Here is a 21979-nt window from a genome sequence, read left to right as displayed (position 1 = left end):
TGATGTGTTCACACTATTTTTTTCCAGAAATTCAATGTATAAACTAGTAACCCTACACTAATATAAGCTTTCAGAGGCAAAGAACTAGCCTCAATGTTAAAAATAATGGCATATATAAATCAGGTGAAAATATTGGAACAATACATACAGAATAAAATGAAAGCCCAACTCTCCCAAATAATAAATTTGAGAATTGCATAATTAAATAAAGTATAAACAATATATGAATTTATGTTTATTCATACAATTTTGCTGGCTAAATGTAGGCTATGTGGCCTGAACCTACAGATATTACAATTCAAGACATAACTAGCATTTGTGTTTATGTATTCACTTAAATCAAATTACTTAGCTTGGACAACACAACTCTGTTGGAGTAATTAAACCCATAATCCCATACTAAAATTATACCAGCCTATTCCAAAGTACAAATTAATAATTATATCAACAGCACTGTCCAGTCAACTAATAGACTATAAAAAGTGCAGTTAGTGAAAAAAAACAACTCTTTGTTGGAGAAATTTAACCCATAATCCCATTCTAAAATTATACCAGCCTATTTCAAATTAATAATCATAGTAACAGCACAGTCCAGTAAACCACTAGGCTAAGAAAGCACAGTTAGTGAAAAAATATAAGTTTCAGACTCTCTTTTCCCTGATTACGAATAAGTGAAAATTCTGCTTAAGGTTTAGTATGCATCGAAAATAAATCTCAATCTACTTAGGTACTGTTTGTTTAAATCTCAATTTTAGAGAGCAGAAAAGTTCAATACTTTACATTCCATGAATGAATTGATTCTTTTCTGATGAACAAAAGATGGAAATGAGCCTCTGAAATGAATGAAGGTAGACATGGATCAGTTAAGGGAGCTTTTTTGCGTAGTGAAAGTCAAGTCAAAATCACCAAAGCCAAGGTGACATCATAATACGATGACATCAGATTGCTGTCACAAGGAAAGAACATAATGGTAAAGAAGAAAACAATGGGAGGATGTAGATGCATATGCACACACTTTCCTCCCTAATTACTTTCCTATGCCCTTTACAGAAAATCCAATTATCCATGTAGCTCCCATTCTAACTCACTTCAACGACCATCAGAAGTACATGGCTTATCACGATCACCATTGCACACAGAGAATAATTCATCAAATACAGCACTCAGGCCTTCTCTGAACAGTCACTGATGGTACCCCTAAGTTCATGGAAGAGCCCAGTACCATGACGGAAGTCAAACCCACACAGCACGAACAGAATAACTTAAAGTTAAACCTAACCAACTCTAACAAAGAATATTTTACACAAAAACTGATAACACTCCTCACAACATTGACAGAATGTAAGCTCTTAAAACTTCCGCAACTGGAAATTCTGGACAGGAGTAGTAATGACCAAATCCATAGAGAATAAAGCAACAACACTAATTTCCTTGCCTTAGATGACAGGATGTAAGTGGTAAATAATGATGCACAACCATTCCCATGAATGGCAGCATTCAAGGGTACTAGATATCAACCGACTACAAAGATTGATGACACAAACCTTTGATAACCTCATCTTAGTAGACATATCTTCCATCTTTGGTTTGCCCTCGAAGGTCTTCACCCTCAAGGCCACAAGCACAATACAGATGAACAAGATGATCTTGATAATTTTATCCATAGACTTCTCTCTTTACCCAGCCTCGAATTGCTTCACTACTTTTCAGAGACCTAATTTGTTGTCGCTTCCAATTTACATCACCTACCCAACAATTTAACCATCATCTGAACGATCCAAGTTAAACCACACACATTTCAGGGGCATTGTTAGGATCATGATCGTCTCATTAAAAGTCATGCCACCCAACAAAGCTTATCTCAACCATCTGGAGTGAGGTAAATTGTACATTTATAACAGAAATATAACTTCACAATTGATGAAAACTATTACAGAATGAGAAAAAGTTAGAAAAAAAAACAGACAAAAATTTTTGCTCAAGAAAAAGAACCGAAACCAGAGTGTTCCAGCATCCAATCTTTCTGACAATGTAATTTATTTGCAAAAAAATATATCATCGAAATAACATTAAAGACACAGCAGAAAGAATGGTACATTGGACCTGGACATCTGATAGAGAGCTGGCACTCGTAAACAAATTCCCAATATTAAGGCTTGCATAGCCACAAATATGATTCCACTAAGATTAGAAACTCATTCAAAATTCTTAAATGAGTAATATGCATCGTTTCCATTACTAACGCTTACACCATCAACCAATACCAGCAATTCAGAGGAAACGGATCGCTCACTTAACCCAGAAGCATCACTACGAAGATAATGCAGGAAATAGAAACACCTTAGCAGTAATGAATGGATTAGAATTTACCAATGCACGGTAATAAGAGTGCTAGAATAGTTCCATGCAACCCAGCGCTGACTTGAAGAGATTTTAGCAAAGAGAAATTCTCACTCACAAAAAGCCAAGTCATCCCATTATGTCATAGAATAAAATTTAAGGTTAGATGACTATTCTCTAGGTTAAAGGGAGGCGTGTTAAGGCACATTACTGCTGTTGATCCCCATTTTCTGTCGGGAGTGGTCACTGTTATTAAGGGGGCATTGGCTATGACCCATCTCCTGAGGAATGGATTTATTACCCAAAAAAATCTTTGGCTGAATCAAGAAACAATCACATAAGATATCACCCCATAAGTCCAATTTTTCCCCCAGACTTTATATCAATTGCATAGCACTCACATTCACAGTAACTTTACAGAAAAAATCAAAAAGGTACATTTTACTGCCGGAGAGTGACATTCCAGCCAAAATTCTGGAACTAAACAAAGCATAAAAGCAAAGCAGTTTCTGCTGAAAAATCGGAGAATATTAAAAATCACTCATATTATTAAAAAAAGAAACTCATTATTGAATTGACATTCAAGTAACAATCTGGTCTCAGTTTCCACTAGCTTCTCCAGCATTTTCCGTTGAAAACTGCCCTATTGGACTTCAGAAGAGCCAAATTTTATGCCAATCTTTGCCTTCTCTCTCTCTCTCTTTCTGAATGCAATACTCGAATGAATGAGCCTCGAATCTTTCCCTGACCAGAAACTAATTTCCCCGGCTGGTAAGAGCCCAGTTATTTACAAGAATGTTGAGCTCATTTTAAGTTTAAAAGTTGGTACCAATGAACATTCCTGGTAAATGACTCGATGGTAAGTTGAACATGCTTTTGAAAAAAGGAATGAGCTCCAAGTAAAATCATTAAACAAAGTTCCTACTTTCAGGATTCCCTCGGAAACCTAAAACCTATTTTTTTATGGGCAATACATTTTTTTCCTTTAGTATTCAAGAGTTTGCAATTTGGGTACGGATTTAGGTTTTCTAGACATTATCTTAGACATCAATAAAATCAATCAATAGATGCTGCACCATGTCAGATAACTATCTATATTTCTTCTCTCTGATCAATCACTAGGATACCAGGAATAATTTTAATTATTTAGATGTTAGAAATACCAAAAATGTAGCTTTCATTAAAAAAATTTATAACCCCATACATGAAAATAATTGACAAGGCTTCTAAAAATCTTATCTATCAGTGAATTCACGCTCTCTAAAAAAAATGGGAATACCTGACAGGACAAAGTAGGTAGGTAAACACAAATTCTTCCAACAATCCATTCCCAGAGCTACTACCACCTCCTCTAATATTCCTCCCTCTATCACCTACCACTGCTTTGTGTATCTGCAATACCAGTTATTTCAATGTTCACAAAATTGATCCGTTCACCAAAACACAAGGTTTCCATGTAGGGGATTACTAAATTACGCATATGACACTTGTGGTGGCTCTCCAGAACCTTTGCAGGTGTTTGGGCAAGGTAGCTTATATGTATTGCTTCAACAGCCATTTACCATGTGTCCGTGAGTGAGGATTAGGACAAAATTAAAAATCAAGAATGTCAAATGCTTCAATAAATAGGTGTTAGGATAGCTCAAGGGAGTAGAGGATTACCAAAATAGGATGGTAGGGAAAGTTATGGCAGACCCTGGCACAGGCAAAGAAGTTGATTAAACAGTTTTAAAGCATACGTTAAAGGAAAAGGTAAACTTTTGGTAACTTAAGACTTGAAAATGCATGGCTTTTTTTCTTTTCCAATCAAATTATGTACAAAAGCAGATGGTACAAAAAATGAGCTGGTAAAGGAAAAGTAGGCATTAATAATGAAACGTTAGTAATACTCTTTACTTTAACGTACATTAACTGACCCAGGCATTGACAGCAGTGAGACCTAGAAAATGGAGTATTGCCACCATGTTTAACTATGAATATTAGTGAATACAACGAAGTCAAGCCTGAAACCTTTTCTTAGATTAACAAATTAGTTAGATATGGACTCGCAAGCTATATTTGTGAGGCTGAATATTGACCATATCCTCAATGAGACTTTGAAGGTCATAATAATTCTCTTTAATGATATCCCATAAATAAAGCCGAATTTACCATTTAGCTTCATGTTTCACATTGCATGACCAGATAAATCTACATAAATATATTGCAACTTCTTCAAAACAACTATATAGTAGCTTAGAAGAAGTTCCAATGAAACACATGGTATTAACCACTGCCCCATGCACGAGCCATTTTTTTGTTTCCTCAACTAAATAATTGCATCCAGACCTGTTCCAAGGGTGAGTAAACTCCTGCTGAAAGGAACAGACCAAGTGGGTTTTCGCCCAACCCCATGCACTGTCAACTACAAATTCAGTAGCCTGAGGAGCCTTGTTCTGAGTGCATCTTGGAAAGTTTCTTGTTGTTTGCATTTTAAAAAGGTCTCTTAGTTTTTAAAGTAATGGCAGTAAACGTTGAAAAGTTTATTCTGCTTTCTCAGAAGCGGCCAGAGCTATACATACATGTCTCAAGGAATATGGAGATAAAAAAATTTGTGAGTGTTAGTGTGCGAGGAGTTACAGAAAACTAAATGGATCCACGGGATAAGTAAAGAATTAAAAAGGTTTTTCGCTGTCTCAAATTGTGCGCTAAAAAAGTAGCATCCACGAGATCCATTGTATACTGAGGTGAGAAGAGGCAACTACGTATTTAATTGCAGGTGTGCGGTAGCGAGTAACTCTTGGGTGAGTTAACAATTTAGTTGCCGGTAATTGCCAGTCCACGGGCACCCTAAACACTCATTGTTGCCGGGGTGACCATAGCTGATTTGACCCCACTTTCCCCAACGAGGATATCACGGCTCATTGAGTGCATGCCTTGAAGGGCCTGAGTGGATCTGAGACACTTCACACGACCCCTGCACCCTAATGTTAGGAAGTTTTTCAACACAGCACCAATTAATACAGAGAATTATTAGCAAGTATGACTGTTTCAGCAACTGCATATCATATCATTCCACAGACTTCCTGCCAATTCCTTTGTTTATGGGTATATGTTACTACATGGCAACAATAGGCGATAGGGCTATGAGCACAATTAAATGAGGATCAAAAGCTTAAATTCCTTGGAAGTCAGTAAGATGAACTTTTACCCACGTAGGATGACCCATGAGTACCCATCAGGCCATTATTCTCCAGACTTTAGCCTAAGTTCTTTCTCAATAATACAATTTTTACCATCTCCTAAGAATTGAATGGAGCAGAAATGAGAACATAAGATAAAAAGGTATGATAAATTACAAATTAATAACATGTAAGTGAGTGGGGGATTCCTATTTATCAATTTTAATAGCCATCCTGCCACAGGTATATGAAGTTGTTCAATAAACTGCCAGTAAGTGTGTCAAACTTTACACTGGAAAAATAATAAATTTCATGCAGAGTTATGAATTTCCCAAGCCAAGTCTAGAAAAATATTTATTGTTTTAATATTTTAGGTGACTGGTTAAAGAAAATTGAGCCATGGCCTTTAAAATAAAATAAGAGACCATAGCACTGTCTACATAGATAGGAAGAATTTCAACACAACCAACACAAATTTAGCTTCAGACAGAAAATAATTGAACAACAGCATAAAATCATCACAAATATGCACAATGGAAACAGCAATAAATTCCATTATAGTACATAGAAGAGAAAATGAATACACAGTAATAGTGATCATCGTTTCCCATACGTCACAAAATATGGATTTAATAGCCAAGAGAATTTAAACGATAAAGTTGAAGAAAAGCATAAAAAATGACCGAGACGAAACTAATTCAAATAAAAAATCAAACTAAAATTCTTCATGAAATGTGACACTCAAATGGCTGACAATAAAATTTCAAAAATATCAGCAAGTAAAACATTGTACTCTCGTTGAATTTGACGTAATTTTCCATCCCATGAAAAGAGCACTAAAAATAGATACCACTACATGGTATTCAAAAACGTACGGGTGCTATGAACTTCATAGCACATGGGAAATAGTACTTATTACTGTTTTGAGGCACATTTGTTTTCCAAAATTCAACTTAATATCTCAAGGAATAACCTAAAATAAATTGCCTCCAATCAAGATTAATACGGATAACGAATATGGTAGAAACTATGAATAATAGCTGCCTTTTTTCTACCATGCACTCTTCATCCCATCCAATGCCCCTTGATGGAATGATGATGGTTAAGTAATAATTACTTTGGGATTATTTGAAAAATGATGATATTGGAAGCTTGTCATTGTGTTAAAAAGATGCATATCACAGTTCATCCAATTACATGCTGATTCTTGAGATTATCAGCAGGAAATCAGACCTGTAAAGAAAAAGAAATATTTTTTTATAATATACGTCTGTAAGAAAACGCAAAGTGAATGATTACCATTAATGCCTGGCTTTCAAGAAACTAGAATGAAAGGCTGAATTACAATCCATGTACACCAACTTAGGATAAACTAACCGGCAATACTTGGTTGGTGCAAGTGTGAACAGTGGCCTACTTAATTTTGTACCACATCAAACAAATTTTATATAACTACAGAAAATTGTAAACCTTTGATGCTCCTTTCCAAATACAAGAATTTGATTGTCTTTTATCCATTTGCATTTTATCTCGACTTTAGCCATGCAATTGTTATTACTGCCAATGGTGAAATAAGTTTTCTGATATAATTATCGTGTATTAACTCAATTACGTCCCTGGGATGAGCTAAAAGACCATAATATACATACATATGTTCTCCACTGATTTGCCCGTCAACAAACTCTTATAAAAAATATAACACATTGCTGCATCGTGTCTGTATTACAATACATGTAGGCATCAAATATAGGAATACTACAGGCTACCAGCCATATTAGTTGATTTGAGGGTAACTTAGAGAATCATTGAATTTTCTGGTAGTTGCAGGAATGTGGAAATGTGATGAAGAATGAAATGTATCCATGAATACCTTCAATTTTGGTGTATTATATACATATTGAATTACATACCTCAGGACCTCAATTGAATCTCTAAAAGTTGAGACACACACAGCTCTAGATGCCGATAATTAACATACATATTGTAGCATTGTCAACAATCTAAGCTGGAAAATTACACATTATCATCTTATAGAGACATTATTTGAAAATGAGTATGTACATACAGGCTCACCTTATTCCACTTCTGTTCTTTAAAAATTCCTCCCTTTGGCCAAAGACCTGTTGCTCTGAGCTGAAGCACCTCTCTGGAGAAAGAAATATAATAATTATGATAAGAATAGCAACTAGCATCCAATTGAAAATAGGTTCAATAAACGAATGTAACAAAGGTTCTTGTGCACTGATATGTTGCAGAGTTCAAAAAAGAGAATCAAAAAACACTTTCCAAGCAAAAAAGAACATGGATTGTGGTGAATATGGACACCAATAAAACCACTGATGATATGATTGTTAACTAATTTATCTTAAAACCACGATTAAAATTGACAGGCTTCATTGATGGCAAAGTAAAGTCATCAACTACCAAATCTAGGGCTGCTCCTTCCCATTCAATTTTATCTAATAAAATTTTTCAAAACCACAAATTCTAGTAATTTGTTTTCCTTAGGTGCACTTTTTCTAATATATCATTCCTAATGCGTTCTTTCTAATTGTATTTCTTAGATAAATACATTTTTCTAATACCTACCTATACCTATTATTGAGTTATATATTCACATTTGTTATATCACAACAGAATAATTTAAAAAGAAAAGCTGATGAGCCCGATTCACATTCACCACAGATATGACAAATATGTTGCTATAGAAACTAAATTTGCAGCGAATAGTCTACATTAAAATATGAGAATAATACACAAGTTGGAGGTTGGAAGATATAAAGATGGCCATAATTTCTTTATAAAAGAGGAAATAATTCCCCAAGGGACCAAAAATAGTTTGCAATAAAGAGGATTTTGCATCATCTGAACATAACACATGGGGAAATTAACATTGGCAATCATAAGGAATTCCGGAAGACCAGGAACCCACCTCGCTATAGGCAGGATTTTGTTAGATGGGTAATCATTATAAATGAGTTTACTGTATTAGAAAAACTGAATCAGAAATTTTGATTTGGAACCAAGGTTGGTGCTAGTCCTCGGCCTCCCAGCATGGCACTTCTTAAGATTTGTAAGTCATGAAAAAAATTTCCTGCTTGCAGTTTTTTTCTGATTCTTCTGAAATATTTCTAATCCCCTGACTTTTCCCTGATTTCCAAGATCTGTAACTACCCAGTAATACCTAACCTTTATTGGTTCATAGAGAATGAAGTCTCAAAGCTAAAATTAGTTCAATTGGTTCATAATAAATAATGAAAATCATGAAGTAAGATAACTTTTAAGGGGCCACATGCTCCGGTTTGCCCAGGACAGTCCCAGATCAGACCACGTTTGAGAGCATCTCATCGGTTGCAAAAATTCTCCACAATGTCACAGTTTCGTGAAAAAATTATTGGAATTATATTTGTATAAAACAGTTTATAACAGAAAGCATAACACAATAGGGCAATAAGAGTTTCAAATAAAAAAGTTATCTCAGCAACTTCACTGTACCAGCAGCACACTCTCCCTTCCCATCTCTCAGACCCCCTCCCCACTCACTTCCCCTCCACATATCCTACCCTGTAATACATCTAATCTAAAAAGTTTGAATCTAAAGGCCTGCTTACACGGTACAATAACATGTACGGGTTAATGTCTGAATGCATGAACACGAGAATGAACACCAAAATGCATCGTGTAACCACCCAACTAGTGCGAATGCATGCACAGAAAATAGAACCTGTTCTAATTTGGTTCATGCATTCGTACATGCTCCGTTCCGGTCCACAAAAATCATTCACACAAACAGACATTAACTCATACGTGTTAGTGTATCGTGTAAACAGGCCTTTAGTTTTGATTTCCATGGAGTAAGGCTATAGGTTTTAGACTACACTGAGAACCTCCCCTGTTTTTCCTTCCCCTCCCCCCAGAACTAAGCATCCTGGCCTAGGCCGAAATATTTATGAAAACTTAGTTAACTTACAACTATGATATTTCAAAAATCACACAAAATCCTTTTAACTACACGTATTTTGAACCTTACATTTCAACAGAAAAGGAGACTTTTCCATTGTGAGGCTAATCATGAATGGTTTTATCACACAGAAATCCCCACCCCCAACAACAGAAACAAAACCCCCAGGCAACAGAAACCATATGAATGGAAAAGAAATGTGCACTTACGTTAACCCTTCCACGTCGTCCCTGAACCTGCCATTCCTCATCAAGGTACGTGAAGTTTCGGGCCCGGTCATCATCATCAAGAATGTTCTCACCAACTGCAAGACCCATGCGTGCAGCAAGCTTGGACTCTTTCACCTTCTGCTTGTACTCTTCCAAGTTGACTGTGCTGCCACCAGATTTGTTTGATGTATTATTATTTTGATTCCACCAATCTTGGGCTAGGGGAGACTTTTTGTCATTGTCGTTGAAGACTGCCTTTGGCTCAACTATTTTGCCACGTCCAGCGCCTCTAGCCACACCATCCCCGGCAGCATGATCTATCTGGCTGCTCTGGCCAATTGCACTGTGTGACGACACCACTTCTTCTTCACCCAAATGTGATGAATCTCCATCAGCCACTGACAAGGAAAAAAAAGAGGCACTCATGACTGCTACAAACTGCAAAACTGCTGACCATTAATATTATAATTGCTAAATACAACGAATGCTACATCAAAACTAGTTAACTGTGCGAATTAATCACATTGTTGACCGAAACATTTCAAATCCCTGAAAAGTTTGACATTACCATGCCTAAATATTTATTGAATGCAATTGAAGTAAGTCAAAAGTAAAAACTTCTCTGGTAACAAATTAGTTGAGAATCGAGAGGCAATTACCCTGGGATTTAGTTTGCGGCACAGAATGGAAAAATTAATAGCTTAACGATGTTCATTCCAAGTCTGTAGTTAAGAATTGCCCATTAATTGACTGTTAACAATGGCACAGAAGGTAACACTATGGAAGAAGATGGTAACACCCAAGGACTCTTGTATTTACAACTGTAATACAGTTATATTACAATAGAAATACAATTTGTAATTCAGCTTTGTATTACAATCATAACACATTTCTTTTCAAGGACTTTTGACTCAGCCATACAAATGTTATACAACATACTTCATTTTGAAAAACCTTTGTAATATGATTGTGTTAAAAATGTATTACCTAAATTGTGCTGATTGGGATGCTACATTTGGTTACTATCTCAATTATCTCCCCTTTTCTAGCGTATGAGTTGAATGCTTTGCCTAAAGATGGTCATAGGTTCCACTAGGTCACATAGCCCTGATGACAATGGATGACACCACCATTGAAACGTCAGCAGAGATGGAGAACCTCACCCGGTTGGAAACCCGAAACTACTTCAACATCATCTTATGTCGGGAAAACCTCAGATCGATCTTCAGGTCACCTTCGAGTCATTCCATGTGAATTCAACACACCACTCAACCGGACCACTTCAGATTTCTTTCAAATTTGGTGTATTCAATGGTACTGATAAGTACTGATAAGTGATGGAAAAATACCAGTTTGTAGAGGTAAATGATGATTTTGGCAAAAGTTACAGGCCTGCAAATGTTGGGAATTTGTCGAAATTTCAGCATGTCTCTCTAAAGGTAAATGATTATAATTCCGGTTCTATTCAAGGTAGAAAAATGAAACTTATGTGTTTGGAAAGGCAATATGTATGGCTTTACATTGATATGCAGCATGGCCTATTTATAAGAATTTCAATACTCGAGGTCATTGACCTTGACTTTTGACCTTGAATGTCTCTAAACACCCCACTTCAATTTTTTTTATAAAAATATATGTTATTGCTCATACGTTTTACCACACGCATGCAAAATATCAAGATGGCACACTTTGGGCATCATGCCCAAAAAATTATTTGTCTACAGAACTACACAAGCAAAATGCAAGAAGTACCACTTAAATATGTATGAAATTCCCATTGTTGAACGGTATAGGTCATGGCTATATCATTACAGTGTTACAGAAAACAATGTGATGGGTAGCTTTCAACTCACCTCATAAGTTTCCAATTAAATTTTTGATGTTCACCAGGTCTGATCCAGGGAGACTGTATGTCCCACCAGTTTGTGTCAAAGGATTAAGCCTTGTGAGAATGTCATGTCTTTTGGTGATATGATTGTCTGGTTTGGTAGGGAACACAAACGATGGAGATGGTCCAAGTAGGTGCAAGAATCGGGTCTATACTTCATCTGTCTGGGTATATGTGTTCGACATATGCAACCCACCAGTGATTATTGTATTAACAGGCAACGAATCCATGTATGTCTGTAAACAGCATTTCTCTCACCATAGCTGGCACTCACTCTTCTCTACACTCTGATGAGATGGAATATGCCTTTGTCTTCACTATACTTTTTTTAATAGGTATTACACAATGAAGTTTATGGGAACCTGGGATCGTCCTAGTATTCTCGAAACGTTGCTTTAGCTTGGCCATGCCTTCATTGTGATGGGAAGTCGGTGTATAGTTGAAGATACATGAAGGGATATTTACTTTGCTCCACTGAAACAACTCTCGTGCTGTCAACATATGGTTATCGATAGGTCTCTTGAGGCTTGCAAGTGTGGCTAGTCTTTTTACAGTCCCGACAATCCCATCACAAGGTCCTTTGCCATGAGCTGTTGTAAAAAAATTCCATTGTGCTGTGAAATCAAAGTCTTTCTGATGGTAGCTCAGATTGATGAAATTAAATCTGTTTTTGCATTGGGCAGCACATCCGTCCGAAAAATAATAAATGTGCTTCGGAGTTGAAAAGTGGGAGGAAATCGATGAAATTGCGCTGGAAACAATAAACACAAACAGTATCATGGTGAAGGCAGTCAGATATTTCTACATATGACACATGTTGTATTTTGTTAGATTTAACGTCTCAATAGTAAGCCAGAATGGATGAATTGTGGCCTGTGAGTTATTCCAGTGAAATCCTTGAACTTCATCTTGAATGATGAAGGAGTAATTCTCAGCAAAATCACAAACCACAAGATATTCATTCACTTTGAGTTCTTCTTTCATGGTTTTAAAGAATTGTGACTGCTGTTGTGTTATGAATGAATGTGGTATTAGCTGCTTTAAACTGGATGAAAATGCTTCTAGGAAATCATTCGTTGATTTTGCTTAAGTCTCTAAAACTTTTTCAATTTTTCTTTTGAGTAATTTTTCTCATTTTGAAGTCTCTTTTTTTTCACAGGAGATTCACCTAAACACTGAAGGCTACTACAGTAGAACCTCGGTTATACGACCCTCAGTTATACGATGACCTCACTTATACGCCGATTTTTTTTGGTCCGGTGAATAACCCCATATGAACCCATGTATTTCCAACCTCAGTTATGAAACTCTTCACCTATACGACGACCTCGGTTATGAAACGTATTTTTCCAGTCCAATGTGATAAAATACCTCACTTATACGACTTGTCAGAGAACTGATCTACGAGAAGATTGTGGTAGGCGCGCCGATTTTAGTCACAGGAGCGGGGGTAGTATGCGCTCATTACATAGATATGTCAATGAAGAATAATAAGTTTTAATTATGAGCGATGCTGTTTATTAGATATTAATTTTAACTGCAGTAGATGATCGTTAATCCGGAACATCTATCTCTAACGGAAGATTGTGTAGAATTTTCCAAGGTTATGCTTCCCGTCGCCCAGAGAAATAACACCTAAATGAGCCGTTAAAAATCCTCGCGTATCAAAATTTTGGCTTCCAAGGTCATCCAAAAAAGATTATCGACTTTGTAGTATGGACGTAAGCCATTGGTGATTCAACACGATGGCGAAAACAGCATGCGTGGACTCATTCCGCGGGCTAATCCCTCATCCGCGGGACGAATTGAGCCGGAGGAAAGTTGCTTACGCGGCGCGCAGAACTAAACTGACCCAACTTGTATCTGCGGGTTTAAATGAAATATAGTTTGACCTTGACTGCCTGGTGGCAAGCGTTTATTTTGTAACTGAACAAGAGTTAGTACGAAAGCCCTCGGAGAATAACTCGCGTCGTCAGTAGTAACGTAATCATTAAAGTCAAATTCAAAACGCGAGAGATAAGGCAGTTCCTTTCGACTCAGGAATGACTTATAAGCATTATATTGAAGTACAAAAACAGTCTGGTGTTGTTTTCAGATATGGGGAAGCAAAATATTACGTGAAGATGAGTCACACGGCTTGTGAGTCGAAGTTCCCGGTGCTGAATTCGCGGAAGAATGCCGGCAGAGAAGCTATACCTGGTAGATTCAATCTATTATTACTAAAATTTCATGGGAAAATTCTTTTTTAGTGCGTAAACATTATTGAGAGGGGAGATTTTTCCGGGCTCTTAATCTATTTTTGTCCATTCATCACTGACAGCAGTTGCGCGATTATTTCAAATGCTCACTTAAAAGTTTTCTAAGCACCGGAAAAGTGAACTTAGTCATGGAATATCCGGGGTACCAGTGGCGTAACTAGGAATATGCTTTGGGGGTGACGGTAGTACCTGGGGGGCGGCTTCACCCCCCACCCCTCGGAGGCAATGGGGATTCCCGTAAAATTTAAAAAAATGGCATGCCTGTAAATATGTTCTACATCATTTTGGCACATAAAATAACTTTAAGTAGATGCAGTTGCTGTTTATCAAAGCTAGACTTGTGTTTAAATTTTTTTTAAATTTCTCTGAGGCTTTGGAGTGGGATCCATCCCCTCATCCCCCAACCATAATTACGCCACTGCCAGGTGCTCCATATTATCTATGGCATGGTATTTAGAGGGAGAAAACTGACAGTTGGGGTCATTTGCGCCATGAGGTAAGAGAGGGAGTATAGAAACCCTGTGTTGGAATTAGCCAGGTTGTAACGATAGGCTTAACCAGGGCTTAATGTCCCATCTGCCGGACAGTGTGTTGCACTGGAAGTTCCGTCCACACTACTCTCAAGCAGGGATAGAGCCATCTCTGAAAACTTTCTGCCTCTGCCATTAACCCGGGTCCATAGGGTGTGAAGCCTTCGTGATGCATTAGTGAAATTTTGCTCCCTATACCATTTTTCCGAACTGACGGCGGCTGGGTGGAAAATAGAAACTAGCCAATGAGAAGCGCTGCCCCTTCCACCCCCCCATCCCCTTCCCTTTTCCCCTCCATCCGGCCGACCGGCATTGCCATCCTTGGGAATAACGGTACTTTTGGGGGCGGCGGAACGAGTGCTGTGCGATCTCCAAAGATTCGGCTTGGCAACACTGCTAGCTGGAGAGCGATGTGCACTGCTCGGAGTTCGGAGAGAGACTGCGGGCTTTTCCACACTTTCTCCTGTCGCTCTTCTGTGATTGGCTAGAAGTGTGGGTGGGTTTCGAGCACGCTCAAGGTCAGCCGCCGTCAGTTCAGAAAAATGGTATAATTACGGGGTTAATTTGGATGACTTTCCTCAGGTATTTCATTTCTTCAATCTCCAATCTGGGGTTTGCCTATAGGTGGTAAAATGAATTTCCTGAAAACCGCTTATTATGAGTCAACTTTTTTAAAAAATTGGCTTCTCTGTGAACATTTAGTGTTATCATTCCAAAATCTCTCCAGTGTGATAGCCTTGCAGCTTAGTACCAGAAATGCTAGTTGTTCAACCGTCGGTAAAGTTGTTCAGGAATGTAAAATTATATTTCTCTTAAAGTAACACATCATCTCGGGTGTTACTTTTGAGAAAATAAGATCATTAGGCTTCAATTTCTTGCCTCCAAATGAGTAATTGAATCCTGGAGACAAACCAGCCCCAATAGGAAAGGATTTCATGCTAAATACAGTGGAACTTGGTTAGTACGTTCCTCCTTAGTACGTTTTCCTCCTTAGTACGGCGATTTCCCTCGGTCCCGGTACCATCCGAACAAAATACAGGTAAAAGAATTTGGTTAGTACGTTTGAAAAAATTGCGCTTTCCTGGTTAGTACGCTCAATTGCTTGCCGTGACGCAACCCGCAATTCGTTCTCTAGTGTCTTCTTAAGGGTCGCAAACGTCTGAATTCATGATTTAATTTATTATCATTAGTCATTAACATTCTTCCATTCATTCCACATCTCTTTCTTCTACCGTAATTTATCCAAATGCATTTCTGAATTCTTGTGACGTGATGAAAAATAAAATGTGGCCATTTTTCGGGAATGTCTGACTATGAAAAACTACAACCAATAAGAAGCCCCAATTTTCCCCACCCCGAGCTCCTCACCTTCTGTTGCCTTTGGAGCGCTTGGGAGTGCCCACTGTTGCGCACAAAGTTCGTGAGTGAGCAATTGTTGCTATTGCACGAGTTATCATGATGAAGAAATGAGTCAGACAATTTCCACATTATCTAAAGCAGTACTGTTCCATAAACTCGACGTCGTGCGTATTTACTTGACTACTGTTGCGGGAGCAGGCGATCCTCAGGATCTCCACGCGAAGCTTAGCTTAAAAATGATTGATCTCGGAACGAAAGCAGACGACATTAGACAAATTTTGAAAGTAAATTTCAACTGTTTAATATAAAATTTTCTTGTAATTACGTTGTAATCTAATAATCTTGCGTGTCATCAGTCGATATATCGATCGATTTTACAATCGAAATGGTATCATTCCAGAAGCGAATGTCTACGGCTGTTGCCGTAATTTGAAAGTCAATATAATTTTGCCCAATTTTTATGATGTTTAAAAAACCAGTTGACTTACTACGGGTTGTTGTTATATTCTCCGAGTACGCTGTGAGAAAGAAAAATGACTTGTCTTCGCTTGTCTGAGCTTCACTCGTCCTCGTTCTGTAAATATATATAGGATAAATCACGGGAGATAGACGCCGTAATCATGAAATCGTCTCCGGGATGTCCATGAAAAATTGCGATTTTTATTCACATGGTATTGTTTTTCATGGTAGCGCTCATTTTCTTGATTTTAAATGTGAAAAGAGTTCAGGAAGGCGATCCTATGAGAACTACCGATAGTAATTGTAATTATGACGACTTTTTCACTGATTGCAATAACCCCGACTGCTATCATTTACTTTCCTCGTTAGTACGTTTTCCTGGTTAGTACATTCATTTTTCGTGGTCCCTTCAGAAACGTACTAACCAAGTTCCACTGTACCAAAAAACCTCACATATGAAACTTCCTCACTTATGAGACTTTTTTTGGTTTTCCGCTGAAAGTTTCATAAGTGAGGTTCTACTGTATTTAAATAATCCAGGGCAATAGCAGGTGCTATTTCATCTTCACTTACATCATCTTTGGAAGTCCCCGGCATAGCAGAGGCTACTTCAGCATGTTCTGATAAATTCTATGATAATTTTTTTCGGCATTTACTACAAATTTTCCCACCTATCAATACATTAGGTGTTTCATTTGCCATCCACTCCTGAACATCTCTCAAATTTTTCTTTACTCTTGCATGGCCTTCTTCTTTAAATGGAATGCAACAGTACATTTTTGACTTGAAAGCCATTTCTCACAAACTACTGCTTCGCATAAAAGAAATAGTGCTAAAAATCACTTATGCACATCACTGTAGTTCCAACTGAAGTCACATCCTGGGACAAGCAACAGATAATTAGCTTCAATGACTGTCTGATTCTCACTGATACACTTCATTGTAGTTCCAATTGAAGTGACATCCATGGGACAAGCAACAGATAAGTAGCTTAAATGAGTCTGATTCTCACTCTAAATTAAACTCTCTGAATCTAATCAGATTAGTCTCTCACAGCTTCATTCAATAATGTAAATATGTAATTAGGTTAACTGCAAATTAGTCTTAATTAGATTAACCCCTCAAGCATGACTTTATATGCCCATAGTCCCTCTCTCAGCGTTGGCAACGCACTGTATGTGTCTTCTAAATGCCGTGCCTAAAGCGTGCACGATACACCGAAGGTTTCCGAATCTTTCATTAAGAATTCCTACCTCTTAAGCTTCTATTTATGTACTTTTAGTGAGTATAAATGAGACATATCTGCCTGCTTGCATAGTTCTGTAGACAAATAATGTTTTGGGCATGATGCCTAAAGTGTGCCATCTTGATATTTTGCATGCGTGTAGTAAAACGCACGAGCAATAACATATTTTTATAAAAAAATTTAAGGGGGGCATTTAGAGTTATTCAAGGTCAAAAGTCAAGGTCAATGACCTCGAGTATTGAAATTCTTATAAATACACCATGTTGCATATCAATGTAAAGCCCTACATATTACCTTTCCAAAAACATAAGTTTCATTTTTCTACCTTGAATAGAACCGGTTGGGTTGAAAATGTCACTTTTTTGGGTTGAATAGACATGGAATTACCCCTTCGTCAAACCAAATGTTGTATCGATCCCCTTGAGCAATATTGCTGATCCAATATTAACCAAAAGATTTAAATGACAATCTCTCATCTGACTACTTTGCAGGAAATTTCAACCACCTAACAATCATAAGCAACAATAGGCTGTTTCCACTATTCTGTTGATGTGATATCAGAATAACTAAAACAGGCAGGGGGTGATGATGAATTAAGTAACTTATTTATACTGGGAATGAGAACCTTAATAAAAATAAATGCACTCACACTCACTTAATGTAACTTCTATGAAAGAAGGAGGGAATCCTTGTTTTACGCCAAACGTACAAGGAGTCAACCATAACAGTATGAAAATAGTATACAACTTACAGCTACATTTTGCCAATCTCAAAGCAATTGACTCTTGCTTTGGAGGGCGAAGAGGTCCTACTTCCACAGGAAGAGTACGACCAACCCCATCACCAACAAGCCGCTCCAAATCCATTTGGGTTTTGGCTGGACCTAAACCCTCCTGGCCCAATGGTTTTAGTCCTCGTCCACGCCCAAGAAACTTCCCATTAGCAATTGTCACACCCACAGCTGCAGCAGCTTCATCAGTATTCATGGGCCTGTGGATCGAAGGCAACAAAAGAAAAATATCAAAATAGACATTAACGCAACCATTCCATTTCCTTATAAAACAAGTGTTTGACAACTGGCATTTTTCAATTATGGTAAACAATGAGAAAGAACTTGAACCAACTCTCATCCAACTAAAACTAGACATGTTGGCTCAGTTTGAAAAAGTCCATGAAACCACTGCACTGAAATCTCGCAAATAGAGTGAGTGACAGCCCAACAGAAACCCCAAAAAATCACCATAAAAATGAAAATTGACTTCACAACTAACTCAAATACTATTATATATAAGTACATACATCATAAATGTATGAAATACCAATCTATCAATACTTACAAACCAGAGTGGAATTGTATCATTTTCATCCTCTCCACTTGACGAAAGGCCTTCCTCTCCGATTTGGTTGCTCCATGTTTTGTTCTTTAGGAAGAATTTGGAAATTAATACATTAAAACATTCCCAGATTTATAAAAAAACATTGGAATAAACTGACACTTATCGTACTACCTCAAAATTGGTTGATTTTCTAAGTGGGGTCTTGGATCGTAAGTATACGTTGGCTCAGATGGGTCATCCCAATTTTCTTCACATGGAGGCATATCCGGCAGCTTGTATGAGGATGCAGGCTCAGATGCTTCAGTTTCAACTACGACAGGACGAAAAAAAATTAATAGATAATAAAAATCAAGTAGTGTATCCCGCCATTAGGGTAGTTTCCTTCATCAAAGAAAATGAAAAGCATTGATTGCGATTCGTTGCCCAGCATTAGTGTATTCATAATATACAAATTATTTGGTTTTATAAATCAGTTTAGACGAATGGCAATGGTCAATTTTAACTGCATTTGAAAAAGGCCAGATTGGCGCCCATGCGATGCCACTCCTCGTGACGTTACAGGGACTTAGTTTCTATACAAGTAGATAGGAGTTTTACATCGTCTGAGATTACCAATGCATGCATAAGGCACAGACTTCAGGAAACATATCTTAATAATCACCTATTAAAACTGCCTAGAGTCGGAGAGTTTCCTTCGTTTGATAAGATATTAATAATCCTTATTTAAGCCAAGCGCTACCTGCTAGCAGCCTGCATCGTATCAGCGCTCAAAGCCTCGCCCCAAGGTCACCTCACAATTCGGCCGCGGGAAGCAGACTGACGTCACACGGGCTTTTCCTATCATTCATTCTTAGCCGTCGCGTTTTCAAGCGCTTGAAATTTTTCACTTTTCATTTAATCGCGAAAAATAAATATCGTCATTTAAAAATCTAAGAGCGTGAAATGCAAACTCCAGGAGTAATAATCTCTCGATTTAGGAAATTAAAAAATAATAGGAAACCACCCTATTACCTAGCCCATTGAGTACAAACGTTATCATGTAAACTTACTTAAATATCTTTCAGAGTCGACAATTTTTCGGTTGGGGCAAATTTTCATATGCTCAGCCAACTCTTCCTTATTCACATGATGGGTGGCATCCAAGGGGCAGATAACTTTCTCTTCCTCTGGTTTCTCCTGAAATAGTGATAAAATAATAAAATAAATCTGACGGTAAATGTATACAGTTGCCAACTCATACAGAGGTATATACACTTGGAATTGAGTAAAATCATTGAATGTCAAGGAGATCCACGAAGAGCTAAATATCTGTCCTCAGGAAGTAACGATAACATAATGGCTGAAGAGTAAATCAAAATAAAATGGAACACCTAACCCAAAAAAAAACCTTACATACCTTAAAATTTTTTCTACATTTCACTAAGTGATACTGCAGGCGAGCACGCAATATTCTGTGACTAGCATTGTATGGGCATGTGACATATAACGTCTCCGGATTCAAAGCATCCGTCTTCAATTTCCCAAATGAATCCATCCTTGTTCCCTGGGTAAAGAATTTTACAATTCAAAGGTAAAAGTTTTTACCCTAGGGCTTCTTTCAACGCAACACAGCTAACCAGACGACAAGCAACACCTATCAAGCACTTCCAAATTCCATAAACAAAACACAATCAAGACGACGACGGTGTTCGTGTTCTGCGCATGCTCCGTTGCTGCGACCAATCCGATCCATCGCAATACAACGGACTCGACAGATTTTCTAAAAAAAGAAAAAAATACGTTAACCTATATAATATATAATCATTTAATAAGAAATTTACTTTGTGAAAACATAGAAATAATTATTTTGTCATTAAAAAAATACAATTTCGTGTTTTTTCTTCCATAAATAAAAAGAAATATGGCATGCCCTCGTCTTTAAAATAAGCGCGCGAAGATCATAAAGACGCAATCCATGCAGTAGACATTGTATGCAACCGTCACTGAACATTTATTTCCCCGCTAAGGTGACTTAATTGATGATTGAGGTTTCTGAACTTACAGCACCATAAATTATTCTCAGAAGTTTAACTTAATTTTTTAGGGAGTGATGAGTGAGTGAGTTATAATTTAATTATCTACAAAGATACAGTATTTACCTAGAAAGAAATCAGAAATTAATTTAAAATACAATTAAGATTCTTGGAAATGTGTTTAAATACCCTAGTTAAAATTATCTTGACTTTGAATTTTTTTATTGAAAGAGTAGCAAGCAACTATTGCGATCAAACGCTTACATTGTGATCAATGTAAGCAAATAGGAATGGGAGGGTGGGAGACCAACTGAATACCCGTCATTTTTTGAAAGTTTATCGAGAAATTCAGTGAACAGTCAACTAATATGAAATTACATCAAGCAAAGATTTCCCCCGCTTCTAACAACCGCCTTAACTGGTGGCATTCAACATTTATCGATTTGCTCGCATGCAGCATATTGCCATTTTACATCGACATAGTACCAATATGCAAAATATTAGATAAATCAAAATGATACACAGCAATAAAATCATAGTAAAAATTCAAACATTATGTTTATTTTAAGTAGACAGGGGAGCACTAAGGAAAAGATCATTTGGGAAGTGAAATGTTTAATTTTTTTGGAAATGGGGAAATGCTAGCGCGATAAATAGTCTGGGGAAAGAATAAGTGGATCAATATTGTCAAGCGGAGAATCAAATCAGTCAGGCGGCAGTCAAGCGAGCACTTGACAAGGAATAATGTTGGAATAGGCCAAATTCGTTCCCAGGATCAAAACTAAAGGGGGGCAAGCCATGGTCGTTCACGTTGTAACACAGGAAAGGTTAATGGCCATGGCCTCCCTAACAAAGAAGGTCATGGATAGACGTAATAATTAATTAATGTAGATCTACAGGGAACTCTGAAATTAATTAGGAAAGGCAGTCCAAACTAGTAAATGAGAGAGTTCTATGCGGTTTTGTTAAATTTTAAGTCTGATTCTCCTCCTTGATGACTGAGGAAAGAAAAAGGATGACATCAAATCAGTAGACTTTTGGGGTAGTGAAAAACTAGCCGTGCCTGACAACTTTGGCGAAGACGCTACAGGCACGTCTAAACAGCAGTCTCTATTTTAGATGGTGCTATAGATATAAACTACAGAAGGAAGTGAGGTTTGTTGGAACTGCGATGGACCATATGGGAGATTATAGGCCTGTTATTGAAAGCAAGGCGGAT

The 21979-nt window shown here is 37.4% G+C and overlaps 1 protein-coding gene across 1 annotated transcript; it reads right to left on the bottom strand.

Moving 5' to 3' along the window:
* Window positions 1-215: 215 nt before the first annotated feature.
* LOC124164341 lies at window positions 216-20423 on the bottom strand. Its single transcript, XM_046541621.1, has 8 exons — window positions 20145-20423; window positions 19798-19924; window positions 18920-19058; window positions 18749-18832; window positions 18163-18401; window positions 9672-10069; window positions 7575-7647; window positions 216-6734 (listed from the first exon to the last, which is right to left on the bottom strand). Exons 1-7 carry the CDS (start codon window positions 20280-20282, stop codon window positions 7594-7596), a joined length of 1179 nt encoding a protein of 392 aa, XP_046397577.1. The 5' UTR covers window positions 20283-20423; the 3' UTR covers window positions 216-6734; window positions 7575-7593.
* Between the last annotated feature and the right edge of the window lie 1556 nt (window positions 20424-21979).

The sequence above is a fragment of the Ischnura elegans genome, chromosome 8 (genome assembly GCF_921293095.1).
Source record: "Ischnura elegans chromosome 8, ioIscEleg1.1, whole genome shotgun sequence".
In the NCBI taxonomy this organism is placed as follows: domain Eukaryota; kingdom Metazoa; phylum Arthropoda; class Insecta; order Odonata; family Coenagrionidae; genus Ischnura; species Ischnura elegans.
The sequence above is the reverse complement of the archived record's forward strand: the minus strand, read 5'-3'. Positions and strand labels throughout refer to the sequence as shown.

Bases quoted from the DNA above. Each gene is read 5' to 3' on its own strand.
- LOC124164341 (XM_046541621.1), bottom strand. From the start codon at position 20,282: ATGGATTCATTTGGGAAATTGAAGACGGATGCTTTGAATCCGGAGACG. The intron at 18,833-18,919 runs GTAGTACGATAA...TTCTTCCTAAAG, and splicing joins GAAAATCAACCAATTTTGAG to AACAAAACATGGAGCAACCA. The intron at 18,402-18,748 runs GTAAGTATTGAT...TTCGATCCACAG, and splicing joins ATACAATTCCACTCTGGTTT to GCCCATGAATACTGATGAAG.